The following is a 25,195-nucleotide window of genomic DNA, read 5'->3' as shown; positions in this document are numbered from 1 at the left end:
TGATGTGGAAATTCGCGTTATTTGTATAACTATTTTGTTATACAAGTATACAATTGTAACAATGAGTCGTCCAAAGCGAGTGAGAAAGCTAATAACCCTTGAAACTAAGAAAGAAATTATAAAGAAACGTGAGAATGGAAGAAGCATTGCGAAACTTAGTGATGAATATGGGATGGCTAAATCGACTATATGTACGATTTTGAAGAATAAAGAGGAGTTAAAAACTGTGCAAGTGGCTAAGGGAATCTTTAGACTTAGCAAAGCAAGGTGTAATGTGATTGAAGAGATGGAAAATTTACTCTTAGTGTGGATAAAGGAGAAAGAAATGGCAGGTGGTAACATTAGTGAAGCTATAATTTGTGAGAAGGCTAAGCACTTGTTTGAGGACCTTAAAGCCAAGACTCCCAGTGGAAGTGATAGTGATGTGCCAATGTTTAGGGGTACCTGCATGCTGAATAACACTAAGGTAAGATAAAGTACCGTATTTTTTACATTTTCCACAGAATTTTTTCAGTGTTAAGCGGTTGTATTTGGGGGCCTGGAACGGATTAATCCTATAACGAACGAATGCTATAACGAACGAGATTCTGGAACCAATTACGTTTGTTATAGCATACCCCACTGTATAGCCTATTTCGAATCTAAACATCAAAATACTGTGGTCCCTAGGTTAACGAGCACAATTCATTCAACAGAGTCGTTCGTTAACCGAAAATTTTGTTAACCGAATCCATTATTTCAATGGGATATTGGGTAATTGGTTCCAGCTCACAGAAAAGTAGATACAAAGTAAAGCCAAAAAAGCATAAAGTCAGAAACACTCCTAAAATTCCTCTAAATCGCCCTTCAATCACTATATATACGTACATGTACACTAGAACTCTTAAATCACTACTGTAATGTGATACAGGTGATTAATTTGTATCTCGTGCAAAATATATGATGTTTATATTCAAATTATTCGCTGTCTTGCAAGGATTCCAGCAATGCAAATTATATTCTAACTTTAGTCTGTGATATTATATGAGATAAAAACTGTAAGCCTAAAACCTTGGCTGGGCAGATGGGGGGAGAGGGAGGGAGGGGGAGGTGAGGTGATATGTTTGACAGTTGGAGCCAAAAGTCTCTTGTGTGTTTATTTATCAGTCCTTAAGAGTGACTAAGCTTTTCTCTTATAAAATGCCAGTGAAATGACCTGGGAGAATATAATTTACATTGCTGGGATACGTGTAAGATAGTGATTAATTTGAATATAAGCATGCTATAATTTGCGCTAGACATAAAAATTTTAGTCCCGTAATCATTTAGTACAGTACAGGTTTGCACTTAGGTCATTTATTTCTTTTACGCTTCTTTTAGTATGGTGTGTGCATGTAAATGAATAAAAATAAATGAAGAAATGTAAATCTGTGTGTGTAATAATAATAATAATAATAATAATAATAATAATAATAATAATAATAATAATAATAATTAACTGTTTATTGAAAAAGTTCTGCAGCCTGAAGGCTGAAAATATACATTGGACATAAATGACTAATTACATAGATTGGTGGTTTAACAAAAGCCTTCATTAGAGAAAGGTAAAGAAATATACAGTGAACATACAGATTAATGTAGGTGTTGAACAGCAAACACGTAGTGTAGTAACTCCCTCCCAGATGGTGTTAGGAGGGACCTCACGTGGTGTAGTAATTCCCTCACAGATGGTGTTATGAGGGACCTCACGTGGTGTAGTAATTCCCTCACATGGTGTTGTGAGGGACCTGACATGGTGTAGTAATTCCCTCACAGATGGTGTTATGAGGGACCTGACATGGTGTAGTAATTCCCTCACAGATGGTGTTATGCCACCTTTGCTGATTCCCTATAAATGCTCCCCCCCACACGTCCCACCTCCTCCCACTCCCCCAGTGTGACAGCTAACTTGTGTGCAAAGAAATTTATATTCCCTTTTACTTTTCACGATATGTATGTAGGATGGTGTGTGCATGTAACTGAGTAAAAATAAATGAAGAAAGTTATGTATATCTACCTGAAAATGCAAGATAAAAAAGAACCATAACACCAGTAGCCTGCTGGTTATAGTGACGAGTCTAACCTGGCTACAATGCTGCCATCGATATTAACAGACGCAACTGTGAAAAGAAAGTTATATGTAAATTTTCATATGTGTCAGGTATTTGTAGATTTAAAAATAAATGTTGCATGTATAGCATTGAAAGCGTTCAGAAATGGTTATTGGTTAGCTACCTCTGAAGAGTTGGGTGTCTGCCATACGTATGTTAATCAACTCAGGTTATCATCAGTACAGTAGTTATAAATCGAGCTTTTATATTTACCCCTCCAAAATTTAATTAATAATAATAATACAGAGTAATATGTTTTAGTAAGTAATAACATATTTTTTTAATTCTGGAGTTGGGTTAGGTAGAATTTAACCGACTGGAGACAGCAACTGGGGAATTCATTGGCTTATGGCAGACCGCAACTTCGCTCATAGGATGCAGGCTGATTTTTTTTTTGCCATTTTCAGACAAAAAAGTGTGTCTTATATGCCCTAAAATACAGTACAGTATACTGTATTTTAAAAAAACAAAAGATTTATATGATACAGGCGTGACTGGAGCTGTGTGTTACAGTAAAGACAAGTGGTATTTTCCATGCTTCACAGGAAAATTTCCACGAGTAAACGATGCAACTTGCAGGAGCTGTATTTATTTACACAAACACCACTGTACAAGTACATTATTGTTCACACTGTAAACAAAATTCTGTATACCACCCTGTACTGTACTGTACTACAGGTAGTCCCTGGGTTACAAATGGGTTCCGTTCCTGAGGACGTTCTTAAGTCGGATTTGTACATAAGTTGGAACACATGCTATGTGCATACCATACTTACAGAACAATGTTTAAAATCCTACTATATTATCGCCTAAGTCCTTATATACATCTAAAATTACTCAATTTAAGACAAAAGAAGAAATAGAATGACAAAATACAGTCAATGAAAGTAAAAACTTTAAGTCATCAGGTAAATAAAATGCTGTAAATTTCAAGTTCAACCCCGTTTGTACCGGCGGGTGTTCGAAGTCGGGGACTTCCTGTACTATACTGTATATATTGTACTAACCAGCAGACACTGTTCACTCAGCTGACTGCAGTGCTTAACTGTAATCATGTCTTAACACTTGCGATGGAAGTTGGGTGGGAGATTAGTGGGTCATGTTACTGACCTGATGCAATATCAGGTCACCCATTGTCGGGGTGGGGGATTAGTGGGTCTCATGACCTGAAGATGTCTTGAATAAAGACGAATGGTAAGGTGCTCCAGTGTTTCCCACTTATTGAATGTCCAGTATAGTATACGTAACTGTAATCACTTTTTACGTTCTTAACACTGAATTCTTGGCTGATTTTGTTCTGGTACAATAATGTACAGCACTGCACAACATAAATTGTACACAAAAACAGCAGCTAGCGAGGGAACAACCTTCTACAATAGCAGCAGAATATGAAGTAAGTGATCCAAGCGGCTGGGCCACCCATGCACCTGGCATGTGGGGATGGGTTTGTACTTGATGAAATCTTTCGGAATGCCCTGAAAATTTATTCCTAGACCCAGAAATAAAAATGTGTGAAGGTTTTCCAGAATTTTTCTGGGAATTTTCAGAAAATGCACCTGATTTTCAACCTTAGAATTTCTTCCCACACCCGGAATTCAGAAAAATTTCCTGAAAAATTCTGAGCAAATTTCAATTCCGGCTATTGAAGAGTTCCGGGATTGAGGGATTCTAGCTAACAGAAATATTACTGTTCAGTAGTTTTAATAAAATGTGCTTAGAGGAATTACTTGTCCGTGTAACACTTTAACACTTACGTAAGCGAAGTGTGTTGTTTGGTATCATCCTGTACACAGTGCCAGTTGCCACATTGAGTCGAGCAAGGTCCAACGTGTACCAACTGACCATGTGGTAAATAGTGGAAAATGTTCCAAATACTGTACTGGATCTTACTGGCTGAATCTACAGTTATAGATGACAAAAGAGATGCTTTTTATTGGTAATATTCAGGATTGAGAAGTTCATTATTGGGGGTATTTGCTGTACAGTACAGCTTTCTTTCGTTCCTTAGATATTTCTCTTGCAATTACTAGGCCATAAATATTACCTCAGGGGTTCCCTTGCCTGACATGAACCCCAACTGCTATTCACTAATGTCCATTCTCTCCTTTAACATTTTCTCCACCACTCTTTCCACATGTTCGATAACCTGACCTAAAATCTCTAGGAAACAAAATAATATTGCTTATTTAAAATTACTGTGTGTTATCTCTGTTTAAAAATGTGTAATATCCTTAACTGTGTCATAGAGCTCTGGAACCCGAGTTAAATGTGGAAGAGAGAACTATTATCTTACAGGCAGCATTAACAGCTACTCTGCCATGCTTAAGTCATACAGATAATATGAACTCGTACCTCACCAAGTGCTGTGCCCAGCTTAGTGTTCTCATTAGGTAGGTATTATGATTTTTCTTGTGATTTAATATGTCTGGTAATTTTTTTTTCATATAAGTATTACAGTACAGTAGTTGTAGTAATTAGAGGGAAACAATCTTGTAACTTTGTTATATTTACAGTACAGTATATGCAGTTAGTAAAACTGGTACTACTTTTTTTATATATATATATATATATATATATATATATATATATATATATATATATATATATATATATCCCACCAGCATGGGTCAGTGACCTCATCATGGCCTGGGCAAATAATAATAATAATAATAATAATAATAATAAGAATAATAATAATAATAATAATAATAATAAAAGGACCATAAATAAAAAGATCAATAGTGAGAAATGATATATGTATGTTGTGTTGTGTTATCAAAGTAAGAGAAACAATTGAGACCCTGCAACTGTGTGTAAATGAGGCAGAAAGTCAGATCAGCAACCTGGGACTTGGTCACAATTTTTGTGATGCCATATGACAGCAGGGTCTACCATTAGACAACACAGTATGCTTCCAATATCTTCCCAGGACAAATCAGAAGATCTTTTTTTGCTCTGTACTTCCTCTGTTTGATGTGAAGGTGACAGTAGCTGGATCAAAATTTTACCTTTAATTAACTCGGGTGCCCAGAAGTCCTACTTATAATGCCCAGTTCCCACTTTGTAGAAGTGATTTGGTAGTAGTAAGGGCATCCAGCTGTAAAATTTCCTTCAGTATTGCCTGGTGGTAACTGGGATACCATGATATCAGGTAATCATGGCTAACCAACACAAGCATGAAAAAGGGCCTTAAAACGGTGATAATAGTGATGAACAAATGAATTTATCTTTTGTGATATTCAGAATTTTGATTAATTCCTAATAAGAATAACAGTTGGTCTTCTGTTTCTCGAAAGCATCAGTTCTTCTAAAGAATTCACTTGCCCTCACAACACTACTTGTACAAAGTCAAGATCTGAGAATAAAACAAAATACCCCTACTACAAAAAGAGATTACAAAAAGTGACAGTTCGTATATCCTCAAGTTGTAACACTTCCTAAATCCTGTCGTGTGTGTCCACCAGATGGGTCTACATCTGGGTTATCTGTGGCCACAAAGCCAGAGACACATCTTTCAACCCTGGGTGAGGACAGAAAAGCCCAGCCCCACACAAGCCGTCCCCCCTCAGCAAGGGGACTGTAAGAGATGCACGTCATGTTACACTCCTGGTGCATCCTCCAGGCTCCAGCACACAAACTAAGCCTAAGCCTAAATGCCTGTTAGGGGCCACACACCTACCCCTACCTAGATCCCCAATAATCCTGGCTACCATAGTCCAATGGAATTGTCGAGGCTTAAGAGCCAACTGGGAAGAGTTCCAGCTGCTCCTGAGCAAAATCTCCCCTCAATGCATTTGTCTCCAGGAGACAATGTTTGGTGCCTATGATCATCCCCCTCTCAGAGGTTATTCAGTTTTTTATTTTCCTTATAATCCAGAACAGACGCATCATGGGGGCATGGCCATCCTTGTCTCGGACAAGTGTGGTGTACTCTATAGCCCATTATCCATCACGTTCCCATTGCCAGTGACAGCTTGCAAGATTCGCCTCCAACGTACCTATACAATACTTTATGCTCCATTCACCTCCCACCCAGTGCACCAATTGCCAGGGAAGATTTGGCTTCATTAATTCATCAACTTCCTTCTCCTTATCTCATCCTCGGTGATTTTAATGGAAGGAATACCCTCTGGGGTGATACAATAGTTAATCCAAGGGGTGACTTGATAGCTTAGATAATTGAAGAAATGGACCTGGGTATATTAAATACTGGTGATATCACCCACTATCATGTCCAGACCAACACAACTACAGCCTTAGATCTCTCACTGTGTTCAGCTGGCTGTCTACTGGACTTTGAGTTGAGAGTAACAGACTACCTCAGAGGAAGTGACCACTACCCTATCCTACTTTCCTCCCCGGAAGTCCCCCCGACACCACAGTTCCTCATTGGCAGTTAGACAAGGTGGACTGGGACTTGTTCAAGGAACTAGCAAAGGTAGACAGGAGTATTGAAGAATTTCCCTCTGTAGATGAAGAGGTTGAATATTTAACCAGCCTCTTCCAATAGGCTGACCTTGCTCCATTCCTCGGACCTCTGGTCGTGTAGCTTGCTGACCTGTTCCTCGGTGGTCGGAGGAGTGCAGGCAAGCCGTTATTGAGCGGTGCAGAGCTAATGTTTGCTACCGGCGTCATAGAACACAGTTTTATCATGTGGAATACAAACGGGACAGAGCCCAAGCTCATCAAGTTTTAAAGAATGCCCATCGCCAGTCTTTTTCTTCTTCTGTCGCCTCTCTAAATGTAAAAACTCCCTTATCCCAGGTATGGAAATGAGTGCAGAAAATAGCAGGCAAATTTTCACCTAATCCCCCCTCCCAGTTCTCAGAGCTAATGATGGCAGCTCAATTGCTGCCACTCAAGAAGTTGCAGTGGTTTTTGCCAAGCATGTGCAGGTTTGTCTTCTATGGCAGCTCAATCCTCAATTTAAATGGGTGAGTAGAGTAGAGGAGTCACGGACCCTGTATTTAGGAGTGGGATGTGGCAAGACATACAACATCATGTTCTTAATGAAAGGAACGAGAACTGCCCTCTTACTCACTGGAGATACATCACCAGGGCCCGATGATATCCCATTTTCAATGCTCCGCACCTTCAAGTTGAGGCACAGACCTTTCTATAGGAACTATATAACAGGATCTGGCGAGACAGTGCCTTCCCAGCCTCATGGCAGGAGGCTACTGTGCTACCTTTCAAGAAGACTGGAAAAGAGGGTCTTCACCCGCTGGAATACTGCCCCATAACTCTGACCTCCTGTATCTGCAAGCTGTGAGAAAAGATGGTCAACTTGTGATTAGTATACAATACTACCTGGAGAAGAATGCCCTTCTTTCACCATATCAATCTGGCTTCTGGAAGATGCATTCAACAACAGATGCTCTTGATTATCTTGAGTCCTTGGTTGTGAGGCTTTTGCTCATCACGAGCATCTAGTCTGTGTTTTGTTTTTTTGTTCGACCTAGAGAAAGCATACCATACAATTTTGAATTGCAGGTAAATTTACAAATCAAAGTAGGTCAGTTTTTGGACATCGCACTTTTAGAGTCCGCGTAGCCACAGAAATGTCAACACCACATATTCGGGAGGACGGGGTTCCTCAGGGCAGTGTCTTGAGTGTAACCGTATTTGCCATCACAATAAATGGGGTAGCAACATCAGTTCCAGGTGTTGTATCAATCTCATTGTATGTAGACGACTTGGCCATTTGGTATGCAGCTTCCTGCATGTCAGTGGCTGAGAGTCGCATGCAACTTGCACTAGACAAGGTTTCACGTTGGATCACAGAGGAGGGATTCAAATTTTCTCCCTTGAAGACCATTGCCATGCATTTCAGCCACCTTCGAGGTGTTCACCCAGATCCCGATCTACAGCTCTATGGTCGTTATGTGCGGTGTGTCACAGAGACCTGTTTCCTGGGCATTATCTTTGGGAACCAGCTTATGTGGCAGCCACATGTTTGTTACCTCAAAGAGTCTTGCCAGCGTGTTCTCAAGTTATTGAGAGTCTTGGGGCACACGTCATTGGGTGCTGACGTGCTGACTGAGGAACTTTGAGGTGTACTCCTCAGCCACTGAGACTAGACTCAATACACTGAACTCTATTCATCATGCTGGGGTTCGCCTGGCGACCGGTGCCTTCAGGTCTTCACCAATCCCAATTCTGCTAGTTGATGCTGATGAGCCACCCCTTGATCTTTGACGGCAGTAACTCCAGGTCCAGTGTTGGTTTCACCTCCTCCGTCTTCCACAGTCTGTAACCAACACTTGTGTAGTTGATGAGACTATGTCCCCACACTACACTCAGCATCCAGGCCTCCCACGACCTTTTGGCTTTAGGGTAAGAGAAGTTGTGAGAATTCTTTGTCTTCCTCCTGTTCAGATATGCCCCATGTGGTTCCCTAGTGCCGCTCTGTGGCTTCTCTTTGAAGTTCAAGTTTGTCAGCATTTTACGAAAGAAGGGACTTTCTCCCTCCCTGTGTTGTCCATTCTCTTCTTTTAGAGCATGCTTTGTCTCATAGAGGGACTATTCCTGTATACACCAAATGCTCTAAGTCAGATGCAGGGGTGGGTTTTGGGGTGGTCTTTCCCGTAGTCTCCCCACTATGGCATCTCCATTTACTGCAGAGCTTTTGGGTATTTTATTTGCCCTCAAGATTATTTTTACCCAACCTCATAATGATTTTACTATTTTTAGTGATTCTCGTAGTGCTCTCCAGGCCTTAGCTAGTGGCTCATCACCGCATCCTTTAGTTATAGATATTTTACAGTGGCTTTTTCTCATCCAACATCAGGGCCGAAAAGTCAGTTTTTGCTGGGTTCCGCCCCAGCTGGGGGAGAAGGGGAATGAGCATGCTGATGCTTTGGCGAAGGCATCTGCTTCTTACCCTGTTGCTCATCATTCCCCTCTACCTGCCTCTGATATGAAATCAGTAATAAGAGCTGCCATCTACTCGAGTTGGAAATGCAGGTGGGAAGTTGTCGTAGCAAACAAGCTCCGCGACTTCCACCCTGCATCGGGTGCCTAGGGATATCAGGGACTGTCATGCCGCAAAGAGACTGATTTGGCCTGCTTCCACATTAGCCGCACACGACTGAGTTATGGTTTTTTAATGGGGAGGGCGCTCCCTCCACATTGTGATGACTGCCTTGTCTCATTGACTGTTCAACACCTCCTGGTGGAGTGCCCCACTCTCAAAGATCTTCGTTGCACCTCTCCCGGTGTTGGGGGGGGAGGTGGGTATTATCATTTCTCTTTGTTGCTGGGGGGTGGAGTGGGTGACGTGGGAGGGGACATCCTCTCCTTGGTGCCGGGTATTATATATTTAAATTTAAATTTTATCTTGGTTGTTTAAGCCTTAATTTTAATTCAGCGACATATGACCTAAGCTTGTTGTGTTGCCAGGGATGTAATTACCACAATCGATTAATCAATCCTAACCTCTTCAGGATCATAAGCTTTCAAAAGAAAGAAAGGTCTTACGTTGTTTCTTAAAAGCCTCCACAGAAGTCAGCTGCTTTATGGATGCAGGCAACTGATTTTGCAATCTGGTTGCTGTATAGGAAAAGGATTGGGCAGCAAAAGAATATTATTGTAATGCACTAGGCTCTTCAAGGCTTGAGCTATCATCACTACTAAGCAAAATCGTCTAGGTTCACCAAACATAAGTGCCTTAATAGTCATTAGGCAGCTTTTGAACTCTATCCTAGCTTTAACTGGAAGTCAATGTAATTTGATCATGAATGGGGTAGTGGTAGTCCTCAGTGCGAGAGCAAAAATAAGCCTGGCAACCCTGTTTAACACTTTGAAATTTCTTCAGTAGATAATTAGGTAGACAGAGTTATAAAGAGTATTAGTTGTAACGTACTGTCATTAAAGGAGAACATCCTTTAGTATGGAAATGAAGTCTGCCTTTAGACTACAGAAGATGATAAGAGTGGCAGCAAAGTACTGTACATAATTGTGATGAATGAGGTTTAACAGCAGAGTGGAGATGGTTAATGTGGACTGAATGCAAACCACAAATGATGAATGAAAGCAGATGGCAGGAGATAGCTGATTGTTGCATCTTAACCCTCTCAGCCTTGGAGCCTGAGACACATATGTGCATGTAAACTTACGCTCAGCCTCGGAGGTTTTTGCCAAAAAAAGTGTTGATTTTATTATTTTTTTTGGGGGGGGGGGTGCATTTCACTGCCATGGAATTGTTATATTAATTGTATTGGGGTCTCTTCTAGCATAAAATTTTCTGAAAAATTGTATGAAACCATAAAAAAATTAAAATTCTTGAAATTTAAGCCACTTTTTTTGAGTATCAGTTGAAAAAGTAGGAAAATGTTTAGTAACATCTTGATTTCAATTCTCATTTTCCTTGTATTATGGTGTTCATTGATATGTACTATACGTATACCAAAATAAAGAACACAGCATGTAGAATATCGTGGAGTGAGGAAAATAATATAACACAAAAAGTCGTGGAATAATTAAAGGGCCGAGTGGCACACCCTCCTCTCACTCTAATGACCAGAGCAACACTGGCTTGATGCTGCGCTGCCATGCACACGATGACCAAGACCATCTTGGGAAGGTAATATAGCCCACACAAAGAAAACGACATCTGTCAAATGGCATCCAAAGTTCAGTCAGTTTCACTGAATAGTTTTTGAGTTATTTGTAAATATAGCCCATTGGACTCAATGTTTGCGTCGCGAGGCTGAGCGTAAGTTGTTTCGCCTTTTATGTTCAACGCCACAATGGCATCGTGAGAGGCTGAGAGGGTTAATGTTGCAGTACCAGTGATGAATGAGAAAGCTCTAGAATATTTTGTTTTTAATTTGGTACATTAACCTTAAATGGTAATCATCATTGATGGAAGTTAGCTATAGGTACGTCAGCTATCTTTTGTAGAAGTTGTAGAAGTTTCAATTTCCTTTTGTTCCAATTTTGCACATATGGAGGAGTGATTGGGGATTGCTTAGCTGCCAATTAAGGATTAGATAACTAAAAGTTGCAGTGCAGATGTGTAGTAGGGGAGACAATGATACCATAACAAGATTCTACACTGTATATCTGATTATGGAAGTACTGTAGCTTTATTGGTTTTATTAACTTTACAGAACGGTTATACAAAAGGACACTAATCCTGCCACCCTAGATGATGTGACAACTCTACTTCAGTCATGGACAGTTGCCCCTACTGAACTTATCAGAATTAAGTCAGTAGAACTTCTCCATGCAGCACTACGAACTTATTACGACCACCTGAACATCACAATTGAGGTGAGATAGAGTGAAGTGTAAGGTATATGATAGAGAGTGCATGTATATTTTCTCATTCATACTAGAATTTTCCTAAAACTAAAACTATAGCCAGTGGTGGACAAAGTACAGGTTGCACTTCAAATATTCAAAATGCTTGGGCCCAAAGCCATTTCAGAAAACTGAAATTTTTGGTTAACTGAAGGCCATAATAAAAAATAATAATATTTCTCTAAGCACCAAATAAAATACTGTATAATAATTATAACCTAATAAATAATATTTATTAAATTAAACATAGTAACATAATAAATAAGGTTAATAATATTACAAAAGACAAGTACAGCTCCTCCCCGGCTTACGGCGGGGTTAGGGACCCAAATCCAGGTCGTAAGTCGAAAATGCTTAAATAATACATAGAAAATCTAAAATGGGCGTCTCTTTTTTTTCTCAGCACCACAAAACTCTCACTTTTAAGCTTGCCAGCCATTTTAAAGTGAATTACAAACGAAAATTTTGTCTGTGTACTAACGTTGCGACTCGAAAATACGTAATTTGACAAAATTTTGGTACGACTGAGGCAGGCCGTAAGTGCGGGTGGTCGTAAGTCGGGGAGGAGCTGTACTGTAGTGATATCTCCATTAGTTGGAACAGTTGATGCAGAGCACTTCTGGGAATGAGAGATTTCCGGGTAATGAGACGACTCTTTCAAAGCCGGAAAAATATTCCCCATCCCCAGAATTTCCAAAAAATTTGCCTGATCTTTATCTCTTAAACCCGGAAAGAAAAACTCCCCCATCCCCGGAATTTTCCTAAATTTTCTGGGTATCGGGAAAATTTTCTCCGAATTTTCCGGAAAATGTGCCCCTCGAAAAATTTTCCCAAAGCCAGAATTTTCCGGGAAAATTCTGGTTTTGGGAACGGTTTTCCGAGAAAATTTCAATTCCGGCTCTTGGAGAGATCCATGTTTGAGGGATTCCAGCTATTGGAGATATTACTGCAGTACAGTCGGCCTTTAACATACGCGGGGGTTAGGTAACAGATACCCGTGAATGTTAAGAATCCGAGTATTTTTGCTGCCCCCCCCCCCCTAAAAACACCCCTGGCCCCCTTGTTCTTATTTAAGTAAAGAAAAACACTATGTACATGTTTACAAACACTTTATTTAATATTAAAATGCAAAAAGAGCTATAAAAACAATAAATAATGTACTGGCTGGCATCTCCACTCGTCCCTGCTCCCGCCTCCAGAGCGTCACCACTCGTCCCCGCTCTATCCTTCCGCCTCCACATCGTCACTACTGCCGACAACAAACACAAATGTTTTGTGAATAACTGCACCTCCACTTCCTATGTACAGTACTGAACTGTACTGTGCTGTGCATTTTTACAAACAATAAACATGGCAAGAAAAGCTAAAAAAAAAGAGATAAAAATTTCACTTTACTGTACCGTACCTATCCTCGGCGACAGGAGGGGGGTCATCGGGGTCATCGTCACTCGTTTCCATTACGGGTGGTGAAGTGGGGGCGACAGTGGGTTCAGCTGCTTCCTCACTGCCGCCAGTGGTGGATGGTGTTGTATCTCTCCTTCGGCGATCAAAGAACATGGTGATGGGGAGTTGTCGTCTCTTTCTTTTCATCTCTTCCATGGTGTTTTTGTATGGAGCAAAAACGCCATCCATCCCTCGCATGAATTTCAGGGCACGCACCATGGAGGGGTCCATACCATAGGCCAGGTTTTTCAGTGCCTCAATATTCCTGATCATCTCCCCCAACTTCTCCAGCGTTATTTCTTGTAGCTCTTCCTCATCCTCTTTCCCTTTCCCATGGTAAATGTGGGTAGCCACTACAATGCTGATGTCAACTCAAGCGTGGTTACAGCGAGACTGACTGACTGAGGGAGCGTGGGAACGCAGGATGGCGTGGCGGGCGAAATGTGAGTGTGTGTGTGTGTGTGTGTGTGCGTGTGCGTGTGCGTGTGTGTGGCGTGGCGGGTGGTGTGTGGTGTCGCGCGCGATTTGAATGTATATTCCTCCGGCGGCAATCCGCGTATTTGCAAATCCGTGTATGTTAAACCTGCGTATGTTAAGGGCCGACTGTACAGCTATTTATTTATATACAGTTGGCCAAGCTTACACCTTTAACCGGTATGAAAAATGTGGCAACAGCACAAGTGTATGTGTGATTGGTTGCCGTCACATTCACGGAGAAATTATTCAGTGTAAAATCTTCATTTTCTATCCTCGCAATTAAATGATGGGACCAAAGAGAAATTACACTGCTCGCCATTTCATTATGAGCGGGGTCGTGACGGGCAAATAATCACAAAAAGCTCCAAGTAGTTAAATTGGTTCATCATCACATTCCTATTTTTATTTATTTTATTTATTTATTTATTTATTTTTACAGGGATTAGCCCACCCGGGCACAGGTCACTGACCCACGTCAGAGCCTGGGGAGCGAAGATGTAATAATAATAATAACAATAATAATAATTATAATAATAATATTATAATTCATAATAAACAAATTTATACCAAGTAATAAAATATAAAAAATTAGAAATTAAAAGAATAAAATAATAATGATAACAATAATAACACTAATAATAATAATAATAATAATAATAATAATAATAATAATAATAATAATAAAGAGCTATGAATAAATACAAAAATTAAAAACAAGATCAAGAGTGAGAAACGATATACAGTTAACCCTCACTTTACGCGGTCCCACATTCCGCGTTTCCACGTTTACGCGGTCCCACATTCCGCGTTTCCACGTTTACGCGGTGCCCTGCTGGAACCCAGGATGCTCACATTCCACGGTGCGTGTACCCCTTTACGCGGAGAGCGGCTGGCGAGCCGCGCCATTTTTGGATCCAAACCTCCCGCCATCCGCCATGTTGTGTAAGCGGCGTGAACATGGTGCGCACAAGGTCGCCCAGTCATCAAAACATTACCAGTTCTTCACCCGCCACCCACCACAGCCGGCCCAAGTCAGTGATAGTGATAATTATGGTGAGGATATGGACTTATATGGACTTTGGGGAGTTTGACAAAGAGGCCCTGCAAGCCTCTGTGGTGGATAGTGATACAATTGATACAAGTGACACAGGTGAGGGCCAATAATCTGCCCTCTGCCTCGGAACCAACCGCCCATCCCCGTGTGCCCAGCCATTTTTTCTACTAATGTAAGTGTTAAAAAACCTAATATTATTGATATTTCTCTTAATTATTAATTGTGTGTGCATACCATCATAAAGTTAAGATAATATTTTTACTACAACATAGTTGTGTGTCGTCAAAAAGTGGAGTTTGGGGATCGGCCTGGACTCCATTTCAATTAATCCCATATGTTATGTTATTCACTTTACGCGTTTCTCACTTTACGCGGGACCCTCCGGGTTACATTAACCGCATAAAGTGAGGGTTAACTGTATGTATGTCGTGTTGTCAAGAGTAAGAGAAACAATTGAGACCCTGCAATTGTGTGTAAATGAGGCAGAAAGTCAGATCAGCAACCTGGGACTTGGTCACAATTTTCGTGATGCCATATGGCAGCAGGGTCTACCATTAGACAACACATTATGCTTCCAATATCTTCCCAGGCAGTAGTACCTCCCTGTTTGATAGCTGCCTACTGGTGGCCATTTTGATGCCTAGCTCACTTGCCCTTGAGTCTCCCTTCGCTGTCAGATGTACGATGCCTGCCCCACTCACAGCTGGCTGGTGTGGAGGGATGTGAGTCATTTACCGCAACATAACTTCCCGTCAGCCCCCCCGCGCATAATGCAATGGCGAGCAGTGTACAGTTGCCTCGTCAATTGAACGGGTCGGTTAAACCGTATGAATAAAGAATGGATTATTAGGCCACCAAACTCCTTTTGACAAAAACTATGTGTAAAATATCTTAATTTTGATGGTATGGTGAGTGTCATTCGTTGTGTGGTGGTTTGGTGTGTTTGTTTTGGTTTTTTTTTTTTTTTTGTTTTTTTGGTTTTTTTTTTTTTTTTGTTTTTTTTGTTGTGTTTTTTTTTTTTTTGGGTTTTGGTTTTTTTTGTTGTTTTTGGTTTGGGTTTTAATATAAATGTATATTTTGGACAATAACATCTCTCAGATTAAACATTTTTCAAAATTTTTATCAAAAATTTTATTAAATATCAAATTATAAAATTCAGCAAATTATATTCACCGTAATTGAGAATTTATGAGCTAAAACAAATATCTTCAGTTAAAAAATAATTTACAACAGATGGTGGTCTGGTCCCTCCCCCCCCACCCGTCCCAGATTGATAACCCTAAATAATAATACCTCAAACTAAAGTTAGGATAATATAATTGACATTGCTGGATTCTTAAGACCAGGAATATTTTGAATATAAATGTCATATTTTGGACAAAAGATAACATACTTACTCAGATTAAACATTTTATCTAAAATTGTATGTTTTAAAAATATTTTTATATTCAAAATGATCAAATTATAAAATTCAGCAATTACTATATTCTGTAATTTGAATTTTCAAACAGGAGTCAGGCAGGTGGGTGGGGTGTTTAAATATCCAGCGACCCAGATGAAATGGTTAGAAGTTCAGCTTGCGGCTTGGCGTACTGTATATATCTTAATACAGGTACTCCTCGACTTACGACCTACTCGACTTACGTCCACCCGCACTTACGACCTGCCTCAGTCGTACCAAAATTTGGTCAAATTATGTATTTTTGAGTCCTAAAGTCATTACACAGACAAAATTTTCATCTGTAATTCACTTTAAAATGGCTGGCAAGCTTAAAAGTGAGAGTTTTGTGGTGCTGAGAAGAAAATGACACATCCATTTTAGATTTTCTATGTGTTATTTAAGCATTTCCGACTTACGACCATTTCGACTTACGACCTGGATGTCGGTCCCTTACCCCGTCGTAAGTCGGGGAGTACCTGTATATATTTTAAAAGTTTCCTGTACAGCTCAAAAATGGCTGTGGGTAATTACCGTATATACTCGTCTATAACCCCCCTCGTTTATAGGTCGACCCTGATTTTTTGACCAAGAAATCATTAATTTATTATATTCCCCGTTTATAGTTCGACCCACGTTTTTGAGGGTAATGGAACAACAAAACCTTCAGTAAAAACGCTCTACGTCCTATAAACTGAGACTGGCCGTGCCTGAAACACGAGTGCCGAAGGCAAATTGTTTACCATTTATTATTACGACACTTTACACTGAAACGCGGGTAATTTCAACAAAAATATTGTATATTTCCATTCAAATATTTATTCAAGTCAATTACGAGGGAATATTATTGTAATAAACAGTTTTTTAACTAAACCATTCGAAAAGCGATTACGGTAACATCTTTTGAACGAAAAAAAGTGAAAGTCATTGGTTTCGTCACGATTTTATCCCACTTTCCACTGTAATACTTACGTCATTTCAGCAAAAATATTACATTTCCGTGAATGCATTATATCAAGCACAGTATGAATAGAATACCATTGTAATATAACAATATTTTAACCAAAAACCATTAAACAAACGAGTAACTTCTCTTGAACATCGGAAGGTTAGGTAAAATCTTTTGTTTTCGTCATGTATTTTATCCTATTTTACATTGAAATACATCGCGTTTCAGCAAAACTACTATTTATTTCCGAGAATATATTCATTCAGGCACAGTTAAGGTAAAATATACATGTGATGTAACAGTTTTTTAACTGAAAACGATTCGAGAAACACGTGTAGCGTCTAACTGATACACACAACAGCTGGTGATTGATCATGCGTCGTTGTAAACAATAGGAGGTTGAAGTAGATTACCGAGTATTATATTAAGTGTGAAATATCGAAAAGGTTTTTATTTCCGGTATTTTTTGTAGATCAATGAGAACTGTGATACCGTATTGTATATGATATGATAAGTTAGCCTGTGCTAAGAACTTCAACATAGACTACTGAAAGTACATTGTAAGGTAATTTAGCATATTGTAAGTTGGTGAGCATCATTTGCTGAAGGAACTGCACAACTTTTCATTACTAATTGGTACATATTTTACGTTTCCATTGTTTACTGGCAGTAAATGGTAAATATTTTTCATGTCTGAAGCTAAAAGTTGCTCCTCGCCCTTCCCATCATGCACGGGTTCAACCTAACAAAACTATTACGCATGTATAGGACGACCCCCAATTTTTTGCCTAAAAATTTGGTTTTAAAAACTCGAACTATACACGAGTATATACGGTACCCAATATTTTAAAATTATGAAGTGAAATAATTGTTGGTAACTACATTCACCTCCTCTAATGTTGGTCTGGAGACAGTTTATATAAGGAGTAGAGTTCCACAAATTGGTTTTGGTTTATTTTACAAGAGAAGCACATATTCTGTACTACAGTATATAAAGTTACACATGTTGAGTGCATAAAACCCTCTAATCCATTCTAAATGTGGTAGTAAAATAACTAAATTCTAGAGTGGGGTTATACATATTGCTGCCATATAACGATTCATTCATTTGGAATAATTGAAATGGTGACTGCAACATTTATCATTTATTACTACAGTATATAGTTATTGCATTAAGGTTTTATTATGACTTTCTCAAACATTATCATACACAACAGCCATAATTATTACCTTTATCAGTGATAAGGCAACACAACTCATTCACTCTGACTCAAATACTTGGACACTCATATGTTCACACACACACACATGTATGTGTGCTGTTGCCACATTTCTCTTATCCTGCTATTCAGTGTTAAAGTGGAAGCTTGGCAAACTCTACCTGTGTAGGTAACTAAATTTTTTCGGATTTTTGGAGTTTTTGGATAACTGATGTTCACATTTTTGAAGTGTAACCAGTAAGTACTGGAAAATTAAATGAGTGAAATTACTGATACTCTGAGAAAAACTTACTCAAGTAAAAGTAGAAGTACTGTACTCTTACTTCATGTTACTTCAAGTAAAAGTAGCTAAGACCTAAAGAACAAGTTCTCTAAACAGGGAGTTACTGGATATTATTTTAGATATAAGTACGTAATTGTGTAGTTGTCCCTGTAGGTGCAACCTTTGCCTGGTGATAATGGTCAACATTAAATATAATTTCTATATATATTTTGTAGCTTATGTCACCTTTATATTTGTCTTAAAAGGCACTAGAAACAAATAGAAAATCCAATGTCCATCAGCTGGTGAATGTTGGATGTGCCACCTGTTGTATTCTAGAAGGGCCTTGAAAACAATTTCACTTATAAGGAATGCTATCCTTGTATTGGTGGTGGATGGGCAAATTTTGAGTGTAATGTACCCGAGGCCTAAGCCAGTTTATGCAGTGTGTATGGGTGATAGTCAATTTCCCCCAGAGATGCATAGCGTGGGAGGTGTGTAGCACTGTAGGTGGTGGTTTGTACTGTTGCCAGTTATGGTTTGTGTCACATTAAGGTTAGTAATTTTACAGTAGTTTTGATGGCTAGGGGTCAGTTGTAGGGTTCAAGTTGGTAGGGCAGTATCATTGGCACCATTCAGTCATCAAGCATTACTTTAGGGAGCTGAGCTGATACTTGTTTGAAGGAAAGAGCAGTTTCCTCAAGCATATTCACCTGATTTAATAGTATGGCCTATGCTTGACCCATTGGGCATCAATCACAGATATATCTGTAATAAACTAACTCACTCAGTGTTAATATTACACCCTGAATTATAACTTTATGTTTTAATGTCTTAAACATTAAATTTTTCTCTTAATGTTCTGACTTGATGGCACGTTGACCTGGTGCCGCATGTAAGACACAAGTCACTATTTTTACTCATTCGCTTTTCCTTTGTTAATTTGTGTGCCACTGTGTGCTAATCGTGATATTCCTTCACTTCATTAGCTGCTCTTACTATGGTTGGTGAATCACAGGCATCACATGGCTATCACTGCTGTATATTTATTTTTGGTCAGGACAAAATGTTGGTGCTCCATTCTCAACAATAAATTTGATTATTTTCACTCAGTTTTAATTTTTATGCAGGACTAAATAAGAAGTTTCTTTTCCAAGGTAACCTTAGTTGCTTTATGAGTTCACTATCACAATCATGCCACTCAGCATGCAGAATATCCCATATGTAATAGTGTGGGTATGAAATATTTGATTTAGTGAAATTGATGATAAAAAGTTTTTCCATAAGGAGGAACTACAGTACAGATGCCTTAAGAGGAATAGAAATGATAAGTGACAAAAAATGAACTATTCCATACAATGATGGAGGATATTCTCCATAAGCTAATCTATTATAGGTGCAGAAAAGGATTTAAACATCAGTAGTCTAAGTTGAGTAAAACACAATTACAGGTAAAAGGGCAAAGGTAAAGTTTGTTAAGTTCTATTTTATTAGAATGCAATCATCTGAAAAATAACATGATTTTTTTTCCCACCACAGGGTCCAACCAACTTCAATCAAACATGCCAGCTTTTAGCTTTCCTAACTCCTCGACTGACGGATCCTTGTTCTCAAGTACGAACTCAAGCAGTTGGGAGTGTATACACAGTGTTGCGAATAGCAGGCCGTTATAATGGCTTAACACCAAACCATGTTGATGAAGATCTTGAGCTTCTTAAGGTCTGTATACTGTATTTTATATACAAGTACTTATATATTTTTTCATTTAATGAAAAGAAAAGTATATTTGCATAAATTATCCATTGAGTTTGACACTGATATCTATTGAAGATATATATATACACAGTGATATCCTCGTTAGCTGAAACAATTGGTGCAGAGGACTTCCGGGGATGAGAGATTTCCGGCTAACCGGATGACTTTCTCAAACCTGGAAAAATCCCCCATCCCCGGAAATATTTCCAGTTACTGGAAAAAACTTTCCGAGTGTCTAAACCAGGGGTCACCAAACTTTTTTCACAGTGGGCCGGATAACTGAAAGAATGACGAGCGCGGGCCGCATAATCATTCTGTTCAATACTTGCAAGCCAGAACGAAAGCTCTGGTAACGTCAGAACGTAGGCGGAGCTACCACGAGCCGGGGAAGGACTTGGGATCCGGCCCGCGGGCCGTAGTTTGGTGACCCCTGGTCTAAACTATACCTCTTGCACAGAAAAACACTAGCCCACATCCTCAGAATGTTTCTGTGTGCTGGGGAGTTTTCCAAGAGTCTAAACTAAAAAGCTATATGATATGGTCGTGAATGAAGCTGTGTGTGACAGCAAGGATTGGTATTTTCCACTCCCTTGGAACTGTGGGGGATTCATGGGTATTGTGTAACTGACCTGACACAATGTCAGGTGGAGGTAGGGTGGGGTATTAGTGGTCTCATATTACTGACCTGATACAATGTCAGGTCACCCATTGTCGGGTAGGGGACCTGAAGATGTCTTGAATAAACATGAAAGCTAAAATACAGTAGATTTTATACTTACACTTATCACATTGTATCCCTTCAACATTATGTTACATAAGATTTAAAATGTTGAGTGAGAAAGCAGAAAGGTGTGGGTGATTAGAGAGGTGGAGTGGAAAGGAGTGGTAACATGCACCAGTGTTGCCAAGCGCTTAGCTCCTCAACAGCTGATCTTTAATTCACCACCACTTAGTTAGCCATGCATAAATTTATGTCATACAATATGGGGGTGTTTGGGTGTGATGTTATGGTATTAATTAATAAATAAGTAATATTGTATCGTCAATGACAGTCGTTTGAAGAATAACAGCGTACTACAGTTGTCACTACTATTCATCAAACTACTGTACTGTCATTAACAATACAATATTGTTTATTATTCATTAATTAATACCCCAACACATCATACATACACACACAACATTTAGTTTATAGTCTTTTGTGTGAGACACTGTGAGTTGGAGGGAGGCAGGGAGGCAAGGTGCAAGAAGAGAGGCAGGGGGGATGCAGGGAGGCAAGGTTCACGCAGGGACTGGCACTCCGCTTTTCACCAATGATCAGCCTCTTATGGTGTATGTTTTATTGTGGTTAATATAAAATATTAAACACATTCAGCACAAATTATTACAATAAACATATCTTTATTAATTAATAATTAATAAACAAAGTAAAACATTTTACAATAAGAATGGCAGGAGTAGGGGAGAGGCAGGAATGTTTTTGGGGGGTGTGCAGTCAGTTCGCCCCCCAAACCTCCACCACAGAGGACCCGGGAGCATGACGCAATATTTCGTCATTTTTCTATACAGTGAAACCTCTCTTTACGCGGTCAATTGAACCCATGGAGGCCCGCGTAAAGCGGGAAACGAGTAAAGTGAACAACAGAACATACAGTATGGGATTAATTGAAATAGAGACCGGGCCGACCCCCAAACTCCACTTTTTCAGACACAATACCTACGTTGTAATCAAAATAACTTCTTAATTTTATGATGGTATGCACACACACAATTAATAATTAAGAGAAATATCAATAATATTAGGTTTTTTAACACTTACATTAGTAGAAAAGATGGCTGGGCACACGGGGATGGGGGGTTGGTTCCGAGGCAGAGGGCAGATTATTGGCCCTCACCTGTATCACTTGTATCAATTGTATCATTATCCACCACAGACTTGCAGGGCCTCTTTGTCAAACCCCTCAAAGTCCTTATAAGTCCATATCCTCACTATCACTATCACTGACTGGGGCCGGCTGTGGTGGGTGGCGGATAAAGAACTCGGTAATGTTTTGATGACTGGGCGACCTTGTGCGCACCCTGCCCGCGCCGCTCTCTGCGTAAAAGAGTACATGCACCGCGTAAAGTGAGCATTCCGGGTCTGGCAGGGTACCGCGTAAACGTGGAAACGCGTAAAAAAAATCCACGTAAAGCGGGGTAATACTGTACATGTTATAGCACAGTATTTAATATTTTATATTATCAATGATAAAATATACACCATAAGTGGCTGATCATACAAGAATATGTAATATAATAAATGTTGGAGGTGTGTGCAATCACTGTATGTATTGGTATTAATAGCTTGGGCCATTTTCTCAAAATTTATAAAATGCATTAATTCAAATGAATGGAAATAAGAAGTAATAGATTTATAAATTCCAAAAAGTTGGATGATCTATCATTATTTTTATTTTTATGCTTTTAAAAAATACTATACAGTAATGCCCCGATTTACGCGGTCAATTGAACCCGCAGAGTAGCGCGTAAAACGAGAAACTTGTAAATGGAATATCAGAACATATGGGATTAATTGAAATAGAAACTGGGCCGACTCCCAAACTCCACTTTTTCCGACACAATACCGACATAATACCTTATAATACCTACGTTTAGTAAAAATAACATCTTAGTATTATGATGGTATGCACACACAATTAATATTTAAGAGAAATACAGTCGCCAGGTTAATGTCCATTCAAATAATGGACTCAACTCCCCCCCCCCCCTCTTCCCACGCTCGCTGGCTCCTCCCTCTCTGAGAAATGTTTGGGTGAAAACACTAGATTTTAAGGTATAGTAATAAATAATACCTCAGACTAAAGTTAGGATGTTATAATTGACATTGCTGTATTCCTTGCAAGGCCAGGAATATTTTGAATATAAACGTCATATATTTTGCACAAAAGATAAAATTTTGGCTTTGTAATCAAAATTCTTAAATTAGATCTAAAATTTGTATGTCTAATGCAAATTCCATGATGTTTATGTTTAAAATAATCAAAATCTTATAAGAATTCCATTAATGTAAATTATATTCTGGCCAGGTAATTTGTATGAATTTTATGAGCTGAAACAAATATCTTCAGTAAATAAACAAATTATTATTCACCCAGACACTATCTGTCAATCAAAATACCCCACCTCCGCTCCCCCCTCTTCCCACGCTCGCTGGGTCCCTCCCTCCCCTCCCTACCCCCCACCCTCCACCTTCCCTCCCTACCAGAGAAATGTTTGGGAGAAAACAGTATATTTACATTTTTAGTAATAAATAATACCTCAGACTAAAATTAGGATAATTTAATTGACATTTCTGGATTCCTTGCAGGTCAGGGAATATTCTGAATGTAAACTTCATATATTTTGCACAAAAGATAAAATATTTGCTTATTTTCATGATCTCCTTAAATTACAGTCATGCGCCGGTTAACGTCCTAGATACGTTCTTGGAAACGTGACATTAACCGAAATGGACGTTGTCCGATCATCACATAAACTTTTTATTTATACTTTGTGTATGTGGAATACTATATACGTACATATACACTTTTACTGTTAAATCACTACTGTAATGTGATACAGGTGATTAATTTTTATCTCTTGTGCAAAATACATGACGTTTATATTAAAATTATTCACTGTTTTACAAGGATTCCAGCAACGCCGAGCAGATGGGGGAGAGGGTGGGAGCGAGCGAGGGGGGAGGGGAGGTAGTACGTTTGACAGTTGGCACAGGCCCAGGCCTAACGCGTGTATATTTATCAGTTCTTAGGTGACTAAGCTTCTCTCTTATAAAAAGCCAGTGAAATGACCTGGGTGAATATAATTAACATAGCTGGGATTCTTGTAACATACTGATTAATTTTAGAACCGTGATCAAATTAGTACATGTGCACTCCAGCTTTGCACTAACGTCATTTATTTCTATTACGTTATCTTTTAGTATGGTGTGTGCATGTAAATGGATGAAAACAAATGAAGAAATCTAATTAAATCTACCCAAAAATACAGTTGAAAAACTTTTTTATAAAATGTACTACAGTACTGTACACTAATGTACAACAATTTTTATCTCTTGAACAAAATATATGACATTTATATTCAAATTAATCTCTGTCTTGCATGGATTTCAGCAATGCAAATTATATTATCCTTACTTTAGTCTGAGATATTATATAAAATAAACATAAAGAAATCACCAATCTTTTATCTTGAACACGAGGGTGGTGGGAAGACGGTGGGGGGGGGGAGGTGACAGAATGTCTGCCGTTTGTTTGTTTATTTATTTGAGATAAGATTTGACAATTGGCGCCGAAGGCCTGCCTGCGTGTTTATTTATCATTACTTAAGAGTGACTAAGCTCTTCTCATAATTTTCCACCCAAACGACCTGGGTGAATATAACTTACATTGGAGGGATTCTTGTAAGATAGTAATTTATATGAATGTTTTTTTTTTTTTTTCAATTTAAATTTTAATTGTTTATTCCTTGATAGAGGAAGCGGGATCCTAGTGCTCACTTGGTACCCCTGTACCATAACACCAGAAGCAACTGGCCAGTGTCACAAGTATATACAGTACAGTCATCCCTTGGTTATCGCGCCTAATTGGGACCCCGCCGATAACGAAAGTATAGAACCTATGTGATTTATTCTAATTAGTTCATTTACCCAAGACCCAACCCCAAGTTTCCCATTTTGCGACCATTTAGACCCACTAAATATATATATAATGTTATGGTAAATATCATAAACACACATAGGCATGGCTAGGTTTATTACAGTGATGAAAACGGTCCGCTTAATACTGTAGTCCACAAAACATGTAGCTATGCTTTTTTTATTTGGTCCCTCGTCATACGAGTCCGTTTTCTCTCACATCAGGACGCCTGAGTCCTCCGTTTTCTCTCTTAATCTTAGAGTGCACCAGAAACTTTACTATTTTTAGTAATGCCACAGAATTTGAAATTGCAACCCCAATTGCAACTGGGGTTGCAATTGTTGAGGCAACTAGATTATGTCTGATTACAGCAAATGTGTTATTGTCAATTTGTAGGTGAAAGATTTTATCCTCAATAGATGTAGGTTAACATTTCACCTGTAGGCAAATGCTTAATAAAAGCCT

The 25,195-nt window shown here is 39.0% G+C and overlaps 1 protein-coding gene across 2 annotated transcripts in view; it reads left to right on the top strand.

The window, feature by feature from the left end:
- Window positions 1-25,195, top strand: part of LOC121872719 (maestro heat-like repeat-containing protein family member 1) — a 225,743-nt gene that overhangs the window by 94,095 nt on the left and 106,453 nt on the right. For both annotated transcript variants that reach the window (XM_042375729.1, XM_042375730.1), the window contains exons 10-12: window positions 4,376-4,519; window positions 11,243-11,405; window positions 19,818-19,997. In XM_042375729.1, coding sequence (XP_042231663.1) covers window positions 4,376-4,519; window positions 11,243-11,405; window positions 19,818-19,997 — 487 coding nt within the window. The remainder of the gene's footprint in view (window positions 1-4,375; window positions 4,520-11,242; window positions 11,406-19,817; window positions 19,998-25,195) is intronic.

Source organism: Homarus americanus, unplaced genomic scaffold (genome assembly GCF_018991925.1).
Source record: "Homarus americanus isolate GMGI-L3 unplaced genomic scaffold, GMGI_Hamer_2.0 scaffold39155, whole genome shotgun sequence".
NCBI lineage: Eukaryota > Metazoa > Arthropoda > Malacostraca > Decapoda > Nephropidae > Homarus > Homarus americanus.
The sequence above is the reverse complement of the archived record's forward strand: the minus strand, read 5'-3'. Positions and strand labels throughout refer to the sequence as shown.